The sequence below is a fragment of the Uranotaenia lowii genome, chromosome 2, assembly GCF_029784155.1.
Source record: "Uranotaenia lowii strain MFRU-FL chromosome 2, ASM2978415v1, whole genome shotgun sequence".
NCBI lineage: Eukaryota > Metazoa > Arthropoda > Insecta > Diptera > Culicidae > Uranotaenia > Uranotaenia lowii.
Window position 1 is genome coordinate 164,814,995 of NC_073692.1, and position 13,280 is coordinate 164,828,274.

Here is a 13,280-nt window from a genome sequence, read left to right on the forward strand (position 1 = left end):
CGTCATTATAAAATGAGATTAATATTTCATGGAATCACGGTGAAACCTAACAATTTTATTCCGAGGAGCTATACCTAGGATTCTTTAGGGGGAATAACAAAAATTAACTACGTTTAAAAATCTATGATTTATTATCATGATTGTAAAAACTTGTTTCGCATTTTTTATATTTTAGAAATCGCTCAATTCTGTGTTCTAGTTGAGACTTCAATAAGTTTCCAAATCCCCGTGAATTAAATCAAAAACCCATATACTTCAGTAATTAGGAAAATGTTCTGCAACCATTTCCGGAACAGCAAGCATCCTTAATCGGGTGCTTTCGGAATCAAACGTTTATCCCAGTTTTGATCCATTCACCTATAGTCTGTATACCCCTTAACCCAGATGCCACAACTCTGCACTCTCTCCCTATTTAGAGGTAAACAACTTCATTCACAAAGTTTATAATCGCATGAAAGGGTTGTTTGCCTCCCACGAGAGATATTTACTTGCGCACATACCTACCCACTAGTTAGTTTTGTTTCGGCCCTTGTTTGTCGGTTTGGTATCTCTTTACATTTCTAACGAGCGACGGAATTGAATCATTCCCGGTTGGGCAAGACAGTGCGGCATCGCATTGCTGCCAGAAGGACTTTCACGTGCTTTTCCGCCGTCTAGGATTTTCCTCCTATTTTTTTTTTTTGATTCCCAGCTCATAGAAACAAAGATTGTCTGGGGGATGTTCACCGGAGGGATTCGTGTTTTCATTTCAACTTCCACGATATGATTATATTATGAATGCTCTCATGTGTATTTTTCCACCCCGAGAATAGACATAATGTGGGTGAATAGGAAGAGTTATGACACTCTGAAGCTGAAGCATGTTTGGAGTTTTGCACGAGTTTTGCTTTGGATTAAGTTTGTGCTTACAGTACAAGGCTTTTGATTTGGAATTTTCTTATCTTTAAGTATCAAATTTTTGAATTTCAAGAAAGACTACTTTCTGACCAAAAAAATTGAAAAAAATGCATGGATTGAAAAAAAAATTGAATTGGATAACAGTTTCTTGCATAAATTTTTGATACAGATTTAATAAATCATAAGGACTCTTCAAAAAAAAAAAAATGTGAGTGTTAAAGCGGACGTGTTTTCGCTGTCTTCAAAAGTTTAAACAAATTACAATATCAATAAATTGAAAATTGTTGAGAAGGAAACAATCCAGCGACGGAAATCTTCGGAACATTTAAACTGAAAACTCACCCTCAAGATTCAAGCATTCTTCTTGGCGGACTCCTCCAACATCTAGAATAGAAAGTTTGTTTAGCAATCCCGGTGAGCCCGTTCTTATACGTCACTTTTCTCTTATTTTCAATGCGCTTCAGTTATACTATGGCCGTATGAACAGGGAAGTTTAATAGTTTTAACACAAAGTCCCGCTCCATTGATGTACTTCTTAGAGCTTATTTCAATTTTCAAAATCATAATTTTTAAATCATTTTTTCAGATTTTCAAATAAGATAGTTTTCTTTTTCCTCTAAAATATATCTGAACTCTGTTTTAAAACTGGTTTTACTTGAGATCGAATGAAAAAATCAAACTTTTTAAATGCACAGCACAATTTAAACAAGACTAAAAACTATACTATACTTTTCTTTTTATTTTCTCCAGCTTGCTTTTGCTTATTCCAAAGTTCGAACTTTAAAAAACGTCCAAACACCGGAAAATAACAATGTTGATTGTGGACAAGGCCATTTGAAGATGGTACGGCTTAAGGGATTTGATCCTACCTACCTACCTACCTAAGGGTCCAGCGCCGATTGACCGGCGCATAGGGCTGAGATAAAAGATCTCCACTGCTGGCGATCCGGAGCCAGCGTCTTCACTTGCTGCCAGCCGAGGTTCTCGTCAACTGTGCGGATTTCAGCGGCTAGACTTCGCCGCCACGAGCTTTTGGGCCTGCCTCTTCTTCGATGCCCATCTGGATTCCAGTCAAGCGCCTCTCTGCAAATCTCGTTTTCATCTCTTCGCCTCGATGTCCTTCTTGGTCCCACCATCAGGCGTAATCTGGCTACCAAGATACTGGAAGCACTCCACTGTCTTAACCTGTTGTCCAGCTACCACGAAATTGGAACGATTTTCTGTATTGATTTCCATCGACTTGGTCTTTCCGACATTGATTTTGAGACCTGCTGCCTTGGAACTTTCGGTGAGGTCGTCGAGTTTGCTCTGCATGTCTTGTTGTGTTTGGGCGAGCAAAACAATATCGTCAGCCAGGTCAAGGTCGTTCAGTTGCTCCATGGTTGAAGGATTCCACGGCAATCCTCGGTTTGGTCTACAGTCAATCGATCCAGTCAAGATCTCATCCATTACGATGAGAAAAAGCAGCGGTGACAAAATACATCCTTGTCTCACTCCAGCAGTTACCGGGATTGGTTCGGACAAGACACCGTCGTGCAAGACCTTGCACGAAAATGCCTCGTACTGTGCTTCGATGAGATGGACTAGTTTCTCTGGGACCCCTCGTCGTCTAAGAGCAGCCCAGATGTTTTCGTGGTTCAGTCGGTCAAATGCTTTTTCGAAATCAACGAACACCAGCAGAAGAGAGTCCTGGAATTCGTTGATTTGTTCCAGTATTATTCGTAGCGTTGTGATGTGGTCCACACATGATCGTCCGGATCGGAATCCAGCTTGTTGCCGTCGGAGTGTAGCGTCGATTTTCTCCTGGATCCTGTTCAGGATCACTTTGCAGAGTACTTTGAGGGTTGTACAGATCAAAGTTATGCCACGCCAGTTACCGCACTCTGTTAGGTCTCCTTTCTTTGGGACCTTTACGAGGATACCCTGCATCCAGTCGGCCGGGAATGTTGCAGTATCCCAAATGTCAGCGAATAGACGGTGCAACATTTGTGCTGACAAGGCAGAGTCGGCTTTGAGCATTTCAGCAGGAATGAAATCGATTCCAGGCGCTTTGTTGGATTTCATGTCCTTGATTGCCGCTTCTATTTCAGCCAGCGAGGGCGCTTCCGAGTTGACGCCATTAATGCGACTTACTGTGGGCGCCTCGAGCTGCGGGTTCTGTTGGCCATTGCTATTTGTAACTCGAAAAAGTTGATCAAAATGCTCAGTCCAACGCTTGAGCTGATCTGTTCGATCTGTCAGCAGCTGACCTGCTCGGTTTTTCAGCGGCATTCTTGCATTAGTCCTTGCACCACTAAGGCGGCGAGAAATATCATATAATAATCGGATATCTCCAATGGTGGCGGCTCTTTCTCCCTCTTCGGCTAGGGAGTTTGTCCAGGCTCTCTTGTCTCGTCTACAAGCTCGTTTAACTGCCTTTTCCAGCTCCGCATATCGTAGGCGGGCGGCTGCTTTGGCTGACCCGGTACATGCCTGCTCAATTCCGACTTTCGCCTTTCTCCGATCATCGATCATCCTCCAGGTTTCATCCGACATCCATTCACTTCGTCTTCCACAAACTTTACCGAGAGTACCATGGCTCGTCGTGATAAAGGCATTCTTGATTCCACACCACTGTTCTTCGACTGTTCCGTCTGTCGGCAGCTCCGAGGCTCGGGATTCTAGCTGTTCAACGTATGCCCTTTTCACCTCTGGATTCTCCAACCGGCGGACGTCGTATCGACACCCGACTTTCTCCTCGCGCCGTTGGACACGCGCAACTCTCAGTCGTATCTCGCCAAGGACGAGGTGATGGTCAGATGCAATGTCTACGCTTCGTTTGTTGCGGACATCAAGAAGGCTCCTTCTCCATTTTCGACTGATGCAGATGTGGTCAATTTGATTTTCTGTTCGGCCATCTCGGGATACCCAAGTGACCTTATGTGCTGGTCGATGGGGGAAGAGCGATCCACCGATCACCATGTTGTTGTTGCCACAAAATTCTACAAACAGCTCTCCGTTTTCGCTCATCTGTCCTAGGCCATGGCGCCCCATGATGCGCTCAAAGTCCTGATTATCGGAGCCAATCTTTGCGTTGAAGTCGCCTAAGTGGATTTGAATGTCACCCCTTGGAATTCTCTCAACCACGCTGTTCAATTGACTGTAAAACTGTTCTTTCTCCTGCAAATCGGCAACGTCAGTTGGCGCATAACACTGTACCATTGTAAGGTTTCTAACCCGTGTTCTAAATCTGGCTACGATTATTCTTTCGTTTATCGGTTCCCATCTTATGAGGGCCGCATGGGCCTGCGGGCTTAACAGGAAACCAACTCCTCGTTCCCGAGTAGCATGTTCTCCTCGTATGCCAGAGTAAAGCAGTACTTGCCCGGACTGTGTCTTGTGTTCTCCAGTGTTAGGCCAACGGACTTCGCTCAGTCCCAATATCTCTAGCTTGAGGCGGCTAGCTTCTCTAGCAAGTTGAGCCAGCTTTCCTGGCTGGGCAAGGGTCAAAACATTCCAAGTTCCAATTCTAGTCCGTGTTTTCATGCTTAAAGTCGTTGCCAAAGTTCCAATTCGGTTATTTCTTCTCTCAGTTGATCCTACTAAAATCTTAATTATATTCTGATTAACTTTGAATATTAAAAAATTTCAATTAAAATTTTCTTTTAATCAAAATTAAAAAAAAACAAATTTAATTGTGTGTTTCTTGCTCTTCTAAATGTTCAAATCCACATTTAAAAGGGTTTTGATAAATTACACTCGACTACAGATTAACATCTTTTTCGAAGTGCAAAGAATTTCAGTGCTTATTTTCATTTAATTGGATGCTCTAAATCCTAAAAAACGGTTTTTTTTTTCAATCAGATTTGTAATTTGCAATAACTTTTAAATATATGTAAGAACATTTAAGAAAATACGGAGCTTTTTTGACAAAACTTTAAAATAAAACAAAAAATAAAATTTGAAATAAATTTTTTTATTTTATTATCTTTTATTCTTAGAACTCAAGCTGGATAAGTTTTTAATTGGTATAATTTTCTTCCCTATTCTGTTGAATAAGAGAATTCCAACGATTTTCTAAAGAAGTTTCCAATGAAATTGAATTTGTGATATTTTTGGAAGCAAAAATTAAATAAATTTTATTTAAAACTTTCTTGAGTAATGTCAGCAATACTTGTCATGATAATTTTTCAATTTTTTAATTTTTTAATTTTTTAGATCATTCATCATCATTATGATCAAAATATATTTCCATAATTAAATAAAGTTTAATAAATAAGTTCAGATTTGTTAGTATCACTTAACACGGATTCATTTTTAAACCTATAAACTCAATATCACCAAAACAAGAGGCGATAGACAAAATCTGTGTCAACATTTTAGTTCAGGAAATTTATGGAAAATTTAAAATCTACCAAAATAACATAATAACCAAAATGATACTTTATTAAGTTAGCAATAAAATTCTGTGAATTTTTTTTTTCTTCTAAGCCAGAGGTCATGAGATCAATTCTCGATCACGGTATTCATGGTACTATTTCTTCGGGCTGGTGGTGAAAGCATTAATAAGATGCTAGCTTAAGGTTGCCAAAGTTGTTTCAACACTTACCCGGGCCGGACAAATCCATACTATTCTATCTAAGACCTAGCCTAATCCGGGCATTTCATTTCAAAATATTGACCGAAATTCGGGCAAATTTGGTCAAAATCCAAGAATAACTCAACTCAATTTATGAAAAAAACTTAATAATTTTTTTTTCATCAGCAGTTTTAAATCGTGTTTGGGCTTTCAAAAAACCATTCATAATTATTTTGATAAAACTTGCCTCAAAACTTCGTTTTGGATGCAAAAAAAAAAAAATAAAAAACAATTTTTATTTGCAAATAAAGTGAATAATTCCGAGTAAGATCCGGGCATTTTCAATGAAATCTAGGCAACCAGACCGAGTCGGAATTTTGTCAGATTTTGTGTTGAATAACCGGGAAAACCCGGATAAAACCGGGCAATCTGACAACCTCATGCAAGCCATCATATTCTTGAAACATGAACGCTCTAAGAAGATCACTCCTAAAAAAACATGAAGTTCCGCTGAGATCTTAAAAGTGTGTTTTCAATTTTGAAAGTTTTAATAGAAAATTTTTTTTTTAATTTTTTTTTCCAATTAACATATTTTGTTTGATGTTTAAATAAATTCTCCGAAATTTGTTTTGTTGTAATTTTCAAGTAAATTGACCAATATCAAAGTAGAACAATTTTATTTTTTAAATAATTTATAACAAGGTTATCTTTGGTTTTCAATTCAGAATTTTTGTTTGCTGGAAACTATTTAATTTAAATAAGAAAATTACTACCGTTTGTTCTTTTCAGGACCCAATATTTCAATTTGCAGCGAAAAAGTATTCAGAGCATGAAATTTTAAACTATATAATTTGTATTTGAAGGTTTAACAACGTTTTACTTATTTTCATTATTTAATATCACCTCCTTCGAATCGATTATGATTTTTAGTTAAGCTTTGAAAAGTTTCAAAAACGATCACAAATAGTAAGTTTGAAGCAAATTTTCAATGCTTTTGAATTTCTTTGTTATTTACAATTTTTACAACAAAAATTAAATTACATATTTAGTTTTGAATTTCTTTTAATGTGCATTAATTGTGCATTTTTGGTATTGTTACTATTTCTTTCTTAATTGGAATTTTAAACAACCGGGGGATCAAAAAAAAAATTTTTTTTTAAGTTTTTTTTTTACCTTTTTAATAGTTTATTCAAAGATGAAATCATACTAATCACTGTTAAAACACTCAATTAGATGATCTAATAGTATCCTGATGACTTAGTAATTTTTGTAGGGCATCAAAATGTTCAGAACGGTTAATCTACATTAAAAAAACAATCTTTTGCATACGTTTGTTTAAATAATCTGAAGTAAATAGCATAAATGTTGTTTTATTATCATGCTTTTCTTGCAAATTTAGTAATAAATATTTGAGCTATGTTGTGTTTGGACTTTTATAAAAAAAATATTCGGGATTAAGAAGTAAGTCTAATTACTTCTGACATTTTAGTTCACATCTATATAATCTAACTGAATATCAAAACAAAATATTTTTGTTGAAAATCTTTCATATTTTTTTCATTATTTGCGAAGGTTTTCACATTTTTTACTGTTAATTGAATGTTTAATTCTGAGAGAAGGCTAGGGAAGGATAGTAAAGTGTCATTGTATAAAACCAAAACATTTTAAACCTTTTGTTCCTGTTGGATTGAATAAGTTAGCGTTTTAATAGTCATTCGTGTATGGAAAGATGTATTCACAGTATTCACAGTATTCACAGATTTTTGAGTGAAAATTATAAATTGTTCATTTTTGTCAAAAGTATACGAACTGAAGCTCATGTCATTTATTAAAAAGTAACTTTATTTTCAACCCATTAAAGTGGTTGATTTGTTCTTATACAATTATTAGAAAACATTTTCTAAATTTACTTCTAGTTGATTAATCGTTTTTTTTGCAAATTTAAAATTTTGTTTTTAAAAGTACCGCATTTATTCAAATTACCGAAAACACTTTTTTTCTAAATATCTCAGAGCTGTCATTAAAAATGCTGTTTTTTATCTGGTTTTACACTATACGGAACACTGCAAACATTTATCTTTGGATTTCTGCTTATTGGCTCTCCCCTGGAATGTCATTTTCTTATTTTCATGAAAAAAATAACAACGTTCCTCAGAGCTGATCGTGTCATGAATTGAATTTTAACAATGACTGAAAATGATTAAAATATTTTTTTCTTTATTATTTCCTGGATTTTTCTTTTATTCAAGATGTTACATTGCTCAAAGATAGAAATAAGTAACATAATTTACAAGTAAAGCAAGAGCCTTCTCTTCTCATAATTAAACCATATATGTGCACTTATCTTCAGAAAATCATGATCAAATTTATGAAAACCTTCATTTTACAATGTAAAGTAACAATCCTGAACATTTAAACACTCAACAATCAATATTTCAGTCGTCAGGATACTATATCGGGTCTTGATATTTTGAGCTATGAGATTTTTTTTATAGATAACTCTGTTTGCGACATATAAACTCTTTTCTCTCAATTTGTATCACTTTGATGTCTTGGGAAAAGTTGAAGCCAGGGAATTTTCCCATTAGATCATGTTATTGACATGTGGAGTTGAAATAACGCTCAAAATAAGCCAAGTTTTTAAACAGTGATTAGTATGATTTTACCTTTGAAAAAAGTTGTTCTGGACTCTCCGATGGATTACTTCAAATTTGGGCTCAAATGAAAGAGGAAAGTACCAGCTTTCGAATGGTGCAAGAATTAGCGATGCAAATTTTCGATTATTAAAATTTTTCTATCAGAGACACCATGAAGTTTTGTGTTTAGGTTTCAACATTTATCAATGATTGATTTTATACTAAAATTATTGATATCTTCCAATCACCACGTCTCAAAAACTTGTGATTAATTTGACAGAAAATTCTATTTTAAGAAGCCAAAGTCTTCTTAAATCGGGTTTGTTTTTAATACTAAGACACCTGTAGCACCACTCATCAGTGCTTCTAGTTCAATTAAATCAATTTGACTTTCCGTTTTTGGAACCAGTTTTGGTTTCTTGTCTGATTTATTCAATCGTTTCAAGAATATTGGTAATGCTAGCTGACAAGGTGTGCTTGGCAACCCTTTTTTAAAATAAAACTTGTATTTTTTCAAATATTTCAAATCGAAATTTCTTTGAACAAAATCTACTAACCAAATACACTCGCTTTTCTTGAAATTAGAAATAATTCATGAATTTTTTTAAAAGAATATCTGAGAATTCTCAGTTTTTTTTAATTCTGTTATATAAAAGAATATATTTTATGTTTATTTCAATATTTTTTGTATTTCACAAAAAGCGAACCTTTTCAATTTCAAGTATTCCCAGTATGGATCTGAGTTAATGAATTAAATTTATTAAGCATTCTTGATCTTAAGAGCATAGAAATAAATGTCTTTTTAGTGTGAATTCAACAATTGATTTTCAACATTTGCCAATGCTTTTTTAAAAAGAAAATTCTGATTTTTAATTTCTTCAAATTTTTAAATTTCAAGAATGTTCATTACTGTTTCCATTCATTTTTTCATTTCTTTTATTGAACATATAGGAAATTACTTTATTGTTGGTTCATTTCTGCCCTTTAAAAAAATGAGGGGTGGGTGAAAGAGGGAAGAGTCATCTCATTATTAATCCTGACTTGTATAACAAACTTTGTTAAGTCACTTAGAAAATGTTTTAGAAGATTGTTTGTTAGAACACCGATAAAATCATCTTATTATATAATAGAGAGTCTTTATGTCAGAATCAAATTGATAGTAAGTTTGATGCAAATTTTTTCAAAATTTGCGGACATAATTAACGGGATTTTAATATGGGAGCCAAAACCAAACCTTTTTTGAGAATTCAATTAATTATCTTATCATTTAAAAACTTTCATGGGCAACGGTCTCTAGAAAATTATTCGAATTTTGTCATATTTTTGTTCATTTTGTCTGCGAGTCCTTCTTTGCAAAAACGGAAAATGCCTATATTAAATTGTCTTTTCGGTTTAATACTTAAATGTGCACAAAATATAACCAAAATAGTTAAATATATTTTCGAGTTCTGTTACATTTAAATGGATTTTACAAGGGACCTCCTCCCTTTCAAAAATGGTAAGGGGATTTCGAATAACAAATCAATTGAATATGTTTAAAAATGTTTTATAAGACAATGAATTATATTATGGTGAAACATTTGCTTTGTAGAAAACATAATGGAAATTTCTTAAAAAATTGGATGTTAAGTGCAATATTGTGGTGCATTTTGTATGAGAACCGCCTCCCCTCTTATGATTTGGAGCAGTTTGAAAGTATTACAGAAACCATCTCCGACCCCAAAAATTCTCACATACCAAATATCACATTGATCGACTCAGTAGTTTTCGAGTCTATATGGAACAGAAAGACAGACAAACAGAAATTCATTTGTAAATGTAAAGATTAGAAATTCCTACAATTCCAAAATTTCAAATAATATCTGATTCCCAATTATGATTTTCCGTTCTGGGTAAAAAATTTTACTCAAAACTTTTGAAATAAATTATAAATAAAACTGAAATCTGAATCCGAATGTGAATCTTAGAGGAAAAACACACACATACATGTACTGAGGATCCCAGTGAAAACTTCATGTATTTTTGAAAGAATCAGCCAATAACACTAGAGCATAGGTGCATCTTACAAATGCCAAAACCATAAAACCTATCTTAAGAAAACTATATGTGCATTCCATACTTATTGAGACATATGGAATGTTTAAGATCAGAAACATCTAATCATCTATCGACGAAATCAATATTGTAGATACATTAAAAAAAAATGGATAATTTTTATCAGCTTTAACGTCTTTATTTGGAACGGTTGGAAAATTTGTTATAAATAACACTAATTGCATCCATTCTAATTTTTTTCTAGTAGCTCATTAGAACATGTAAATGTGAGTTAATGTGAAAACTTTTATTTCATTTTGAAGGCATAAAAAGATTGTCTATGAAACTAGGACTTTGAGATACATACATAGTTCCGTTGAAGTTTTCAATAGAATTTCAATTCAATTTGAGACAATAAACAATTTCCATTTTTCTATGAATATTCTTCAAGTTTGTCATTCAACTGTTCTTAAAAAGATTCATACAGCTCAATTATGGCTTCAGAGTCTTGAAGAACTTTAAATGAAATGCTATAGTAGACTGAGTCGATTTGTGGTCATTTTTGAATTTCTCAAACCCTGGGGTCTAAAAAGCTTCGTTTTGGTTAAAAACTCATCCATGATTTTTTGCAGAATATTTAAGCAACGTTTACATGAGTAAATTTGAACTTTTAGGTTTGTGTGGGAAAAATGAATATTTTGTAATGAAAAATCCTTTTAATTTTTATTTCATCTGTAGAACCGAGCCTGCTTATAGTTTTGTGCCAATTTAGTGCTATTTTTAGTCTTGTTACTGTTTTGACAAATCGCCACCAGCTATGATCAACACCTTTTTATATCGACACAAGATGAACCGAATCGCTACAAGGTATACGGCAATTTGTTACTTATATCAATAAGTGATTGTGCTTAGAAAAGATCATCTATAATCATTGTCTATCGTCGTTTGCTTTTATTCCGCACAGCAACTGTCCATTATGCCAATTACCTATATGCAATAAAGCCGCTCCTTTGAGAGTCTTTATAGCATCAGCTCAAGTGCATTGATTCAGTTTTCTTCGCCGGAAGCATTCCGACGATTGCTGGACTATTCTCCAACAGCAGCTGAATTGCATAACGATAATCTTCCTAACGAGCGTTTTCTCTATTCACTATTTTTTTTTATTCCATCTCTTATATCTTGCTTGATTTTTATTCCCTTAGCGCCGAGGACGGAGCTCCGGAGGAAAACTCCAAATGGAACAATTTCGTGGACTCGATCCGGTCCAAGCTGACGGTGAAGCAGGTGGTCGATGGCGTACGTGCCGGGGGATCTCTATCGTTCGATTATCTGCTGCTTATCGTTACGGCCGAGTAAGTTTCCGATTCGGTGCTCCGGTGATTCCGATTTTCGATGTAGCCCTCAACCAACACCGAATTAATGTGCCCGGCCTCTGAACCCCGTTTAATTATTCATACTATCGCCGGCGTCCGTCGTCGGTTTGATCAGGGGTTGGTTACTTTACCAGTTTGAAGAGTCGAAAATAACACTTGAAAAAATTAAACAAATAACATTTGAAAAAATGTCAACGTTTGGAAAAAGTTAACTTTATCTGTGCTGGATTTTTTACTTATAATTCTTTTTCTCCTTGTACTATAAGTGTCAAATTTATACTTGACATTGAAACAGTAGATTTAATTTGTCTAGATATTTAATTTCTGAATTGATAAAACTATTAATGCGTGATGAATTTGTTGTAAACACAATATGTGTAATACAATTGAACAACATTTTTAAATTGAAAAAAAAAAATTCTTTCCAAAAAGTATCATTTACGAGTTATGTTTACATTGCTCTGAATCACAATTTCAATTAAAATAGTTCATAACAACCATTTTCAAAAAAAAAAAAACAAAAGATGGTTTTTGAATTTTATGCCCTTTTGTGATGTTCGTTTACACTTTATATATTGATGAAATGGCGTATGCGATAGACATGTCACAAAAATGGCTATTTGAAGAACATTTTGAAACAATAATGCTCGCAATCGAGAAAATTCGGCACCAATTCGCTTTGTTTCTTTTGTTCAGTGAAATTCAAACTTTGAAAGTACGCGTTTAAGTAGAAGTGGGACATTTGGTTGCTTGATTAGCTACGTATAATAAACAAAGCCTGTAGATAACATATCGTTTATCACTAAGCTTTCAAATACAACTTTCCGGTCCTAGAAATGATGGTTTTAAACGAAAAGTTTTAAGCTTGATCAATTAAAAGTTAAAATTAGGGATTATTTTCTTGGTTGCGAAATTTTGTTGCAGTAAATTCGATAATATCGTTTATCTGACTTAATAATTTGTTTATATTATGGTGTGCAAAAAATTGTCAGTACAACACTGGAATATTCTTTAAAATTTTAGTGTTCTTTTTTCGATAGTTATAAATAGCAGAAGTAAAAGATTCTCATTGGAAAACAGTTCTCTTTAATCATTTATAAGCACTCTACCCATAAATATAACTGATCTTAAGATATGCTGAATAGTAAATATATTAAATCGAGTCAAAAAATTATGCCAAAAATTATCCGTTAAGTGTTTTTTAATGTTTCAATTCTCCTCAAATCACAGCCAAACTTCCTGGGATTGTTACTCAGCTACGCAGTTTCAAACATTGTTGCCAAGTTTGAGCTGATTTCAATAATTTTCTGATAAACTATTATCAGTTTATATGATAAATAGCTCTGATTACTTATTTTTTCAGTAAATGAAAGCTAGCGATCCACTCATTCACTTGAGTAATACATTAATTTATAATTTATGGCTTTGATGGTTGGTTTCACGCGAAGAACTCTTCCAGCGGCTGTGAGGGTTTTACGAAATGCAAATTTACTGAGCAACAATAAGACTATCATAAACGCTCAATGGAAAAGTAAATTAATCCTCAAAAACCACTGCGGTACTGAAAACCATCATCCAAATTTGAACAAAAATGAAAACATCGAAAAAAAAAATTTTTTTTTTTCAAATAAAATCCATTTTATGGTTTTGGCTAATTGAAATTTTTCAGTGAGAAACCCCTAAAAAACTAAATATGTTAAAACCGTATAAATTGAACCGGTGATAATCTTTAATTCAAAATCCCTTTTAATTTTTGGAAATTTATTTAGCCCTCCATTGCGA

General features: G+C 34.1%; 2 protein-coding genes across 2 annotated transcripts in view; both read left to right on the forward strand.

Annotated features, from left to right (window-relative positions):
• Positions 1-13,280, forward strand: part of LOC129748374 (uncharacterized) — an 814,549-nt gene that overhangs the window by 333,150 nt on the left and 468,119 nt on the right. The window lies entirely within an intron of this gene.
• Positions 1-13,280, forward strand: part of LOC129748375 (uncharacterized) — a 121,940-nt gene that overhangs the window by 62,878 nt on the left and 45,782 nt on the right. The window contains exon 5 of the mRNA XM_055742977.1: positions 11,328-11,477. Coding sequence (XP_055598952.1) covers positions 11,328-11,477 — 150 coding nt within the window. The remainder of the gene's footprint in view (positions 1-11,327; positions 11,478-13,280) is intronic.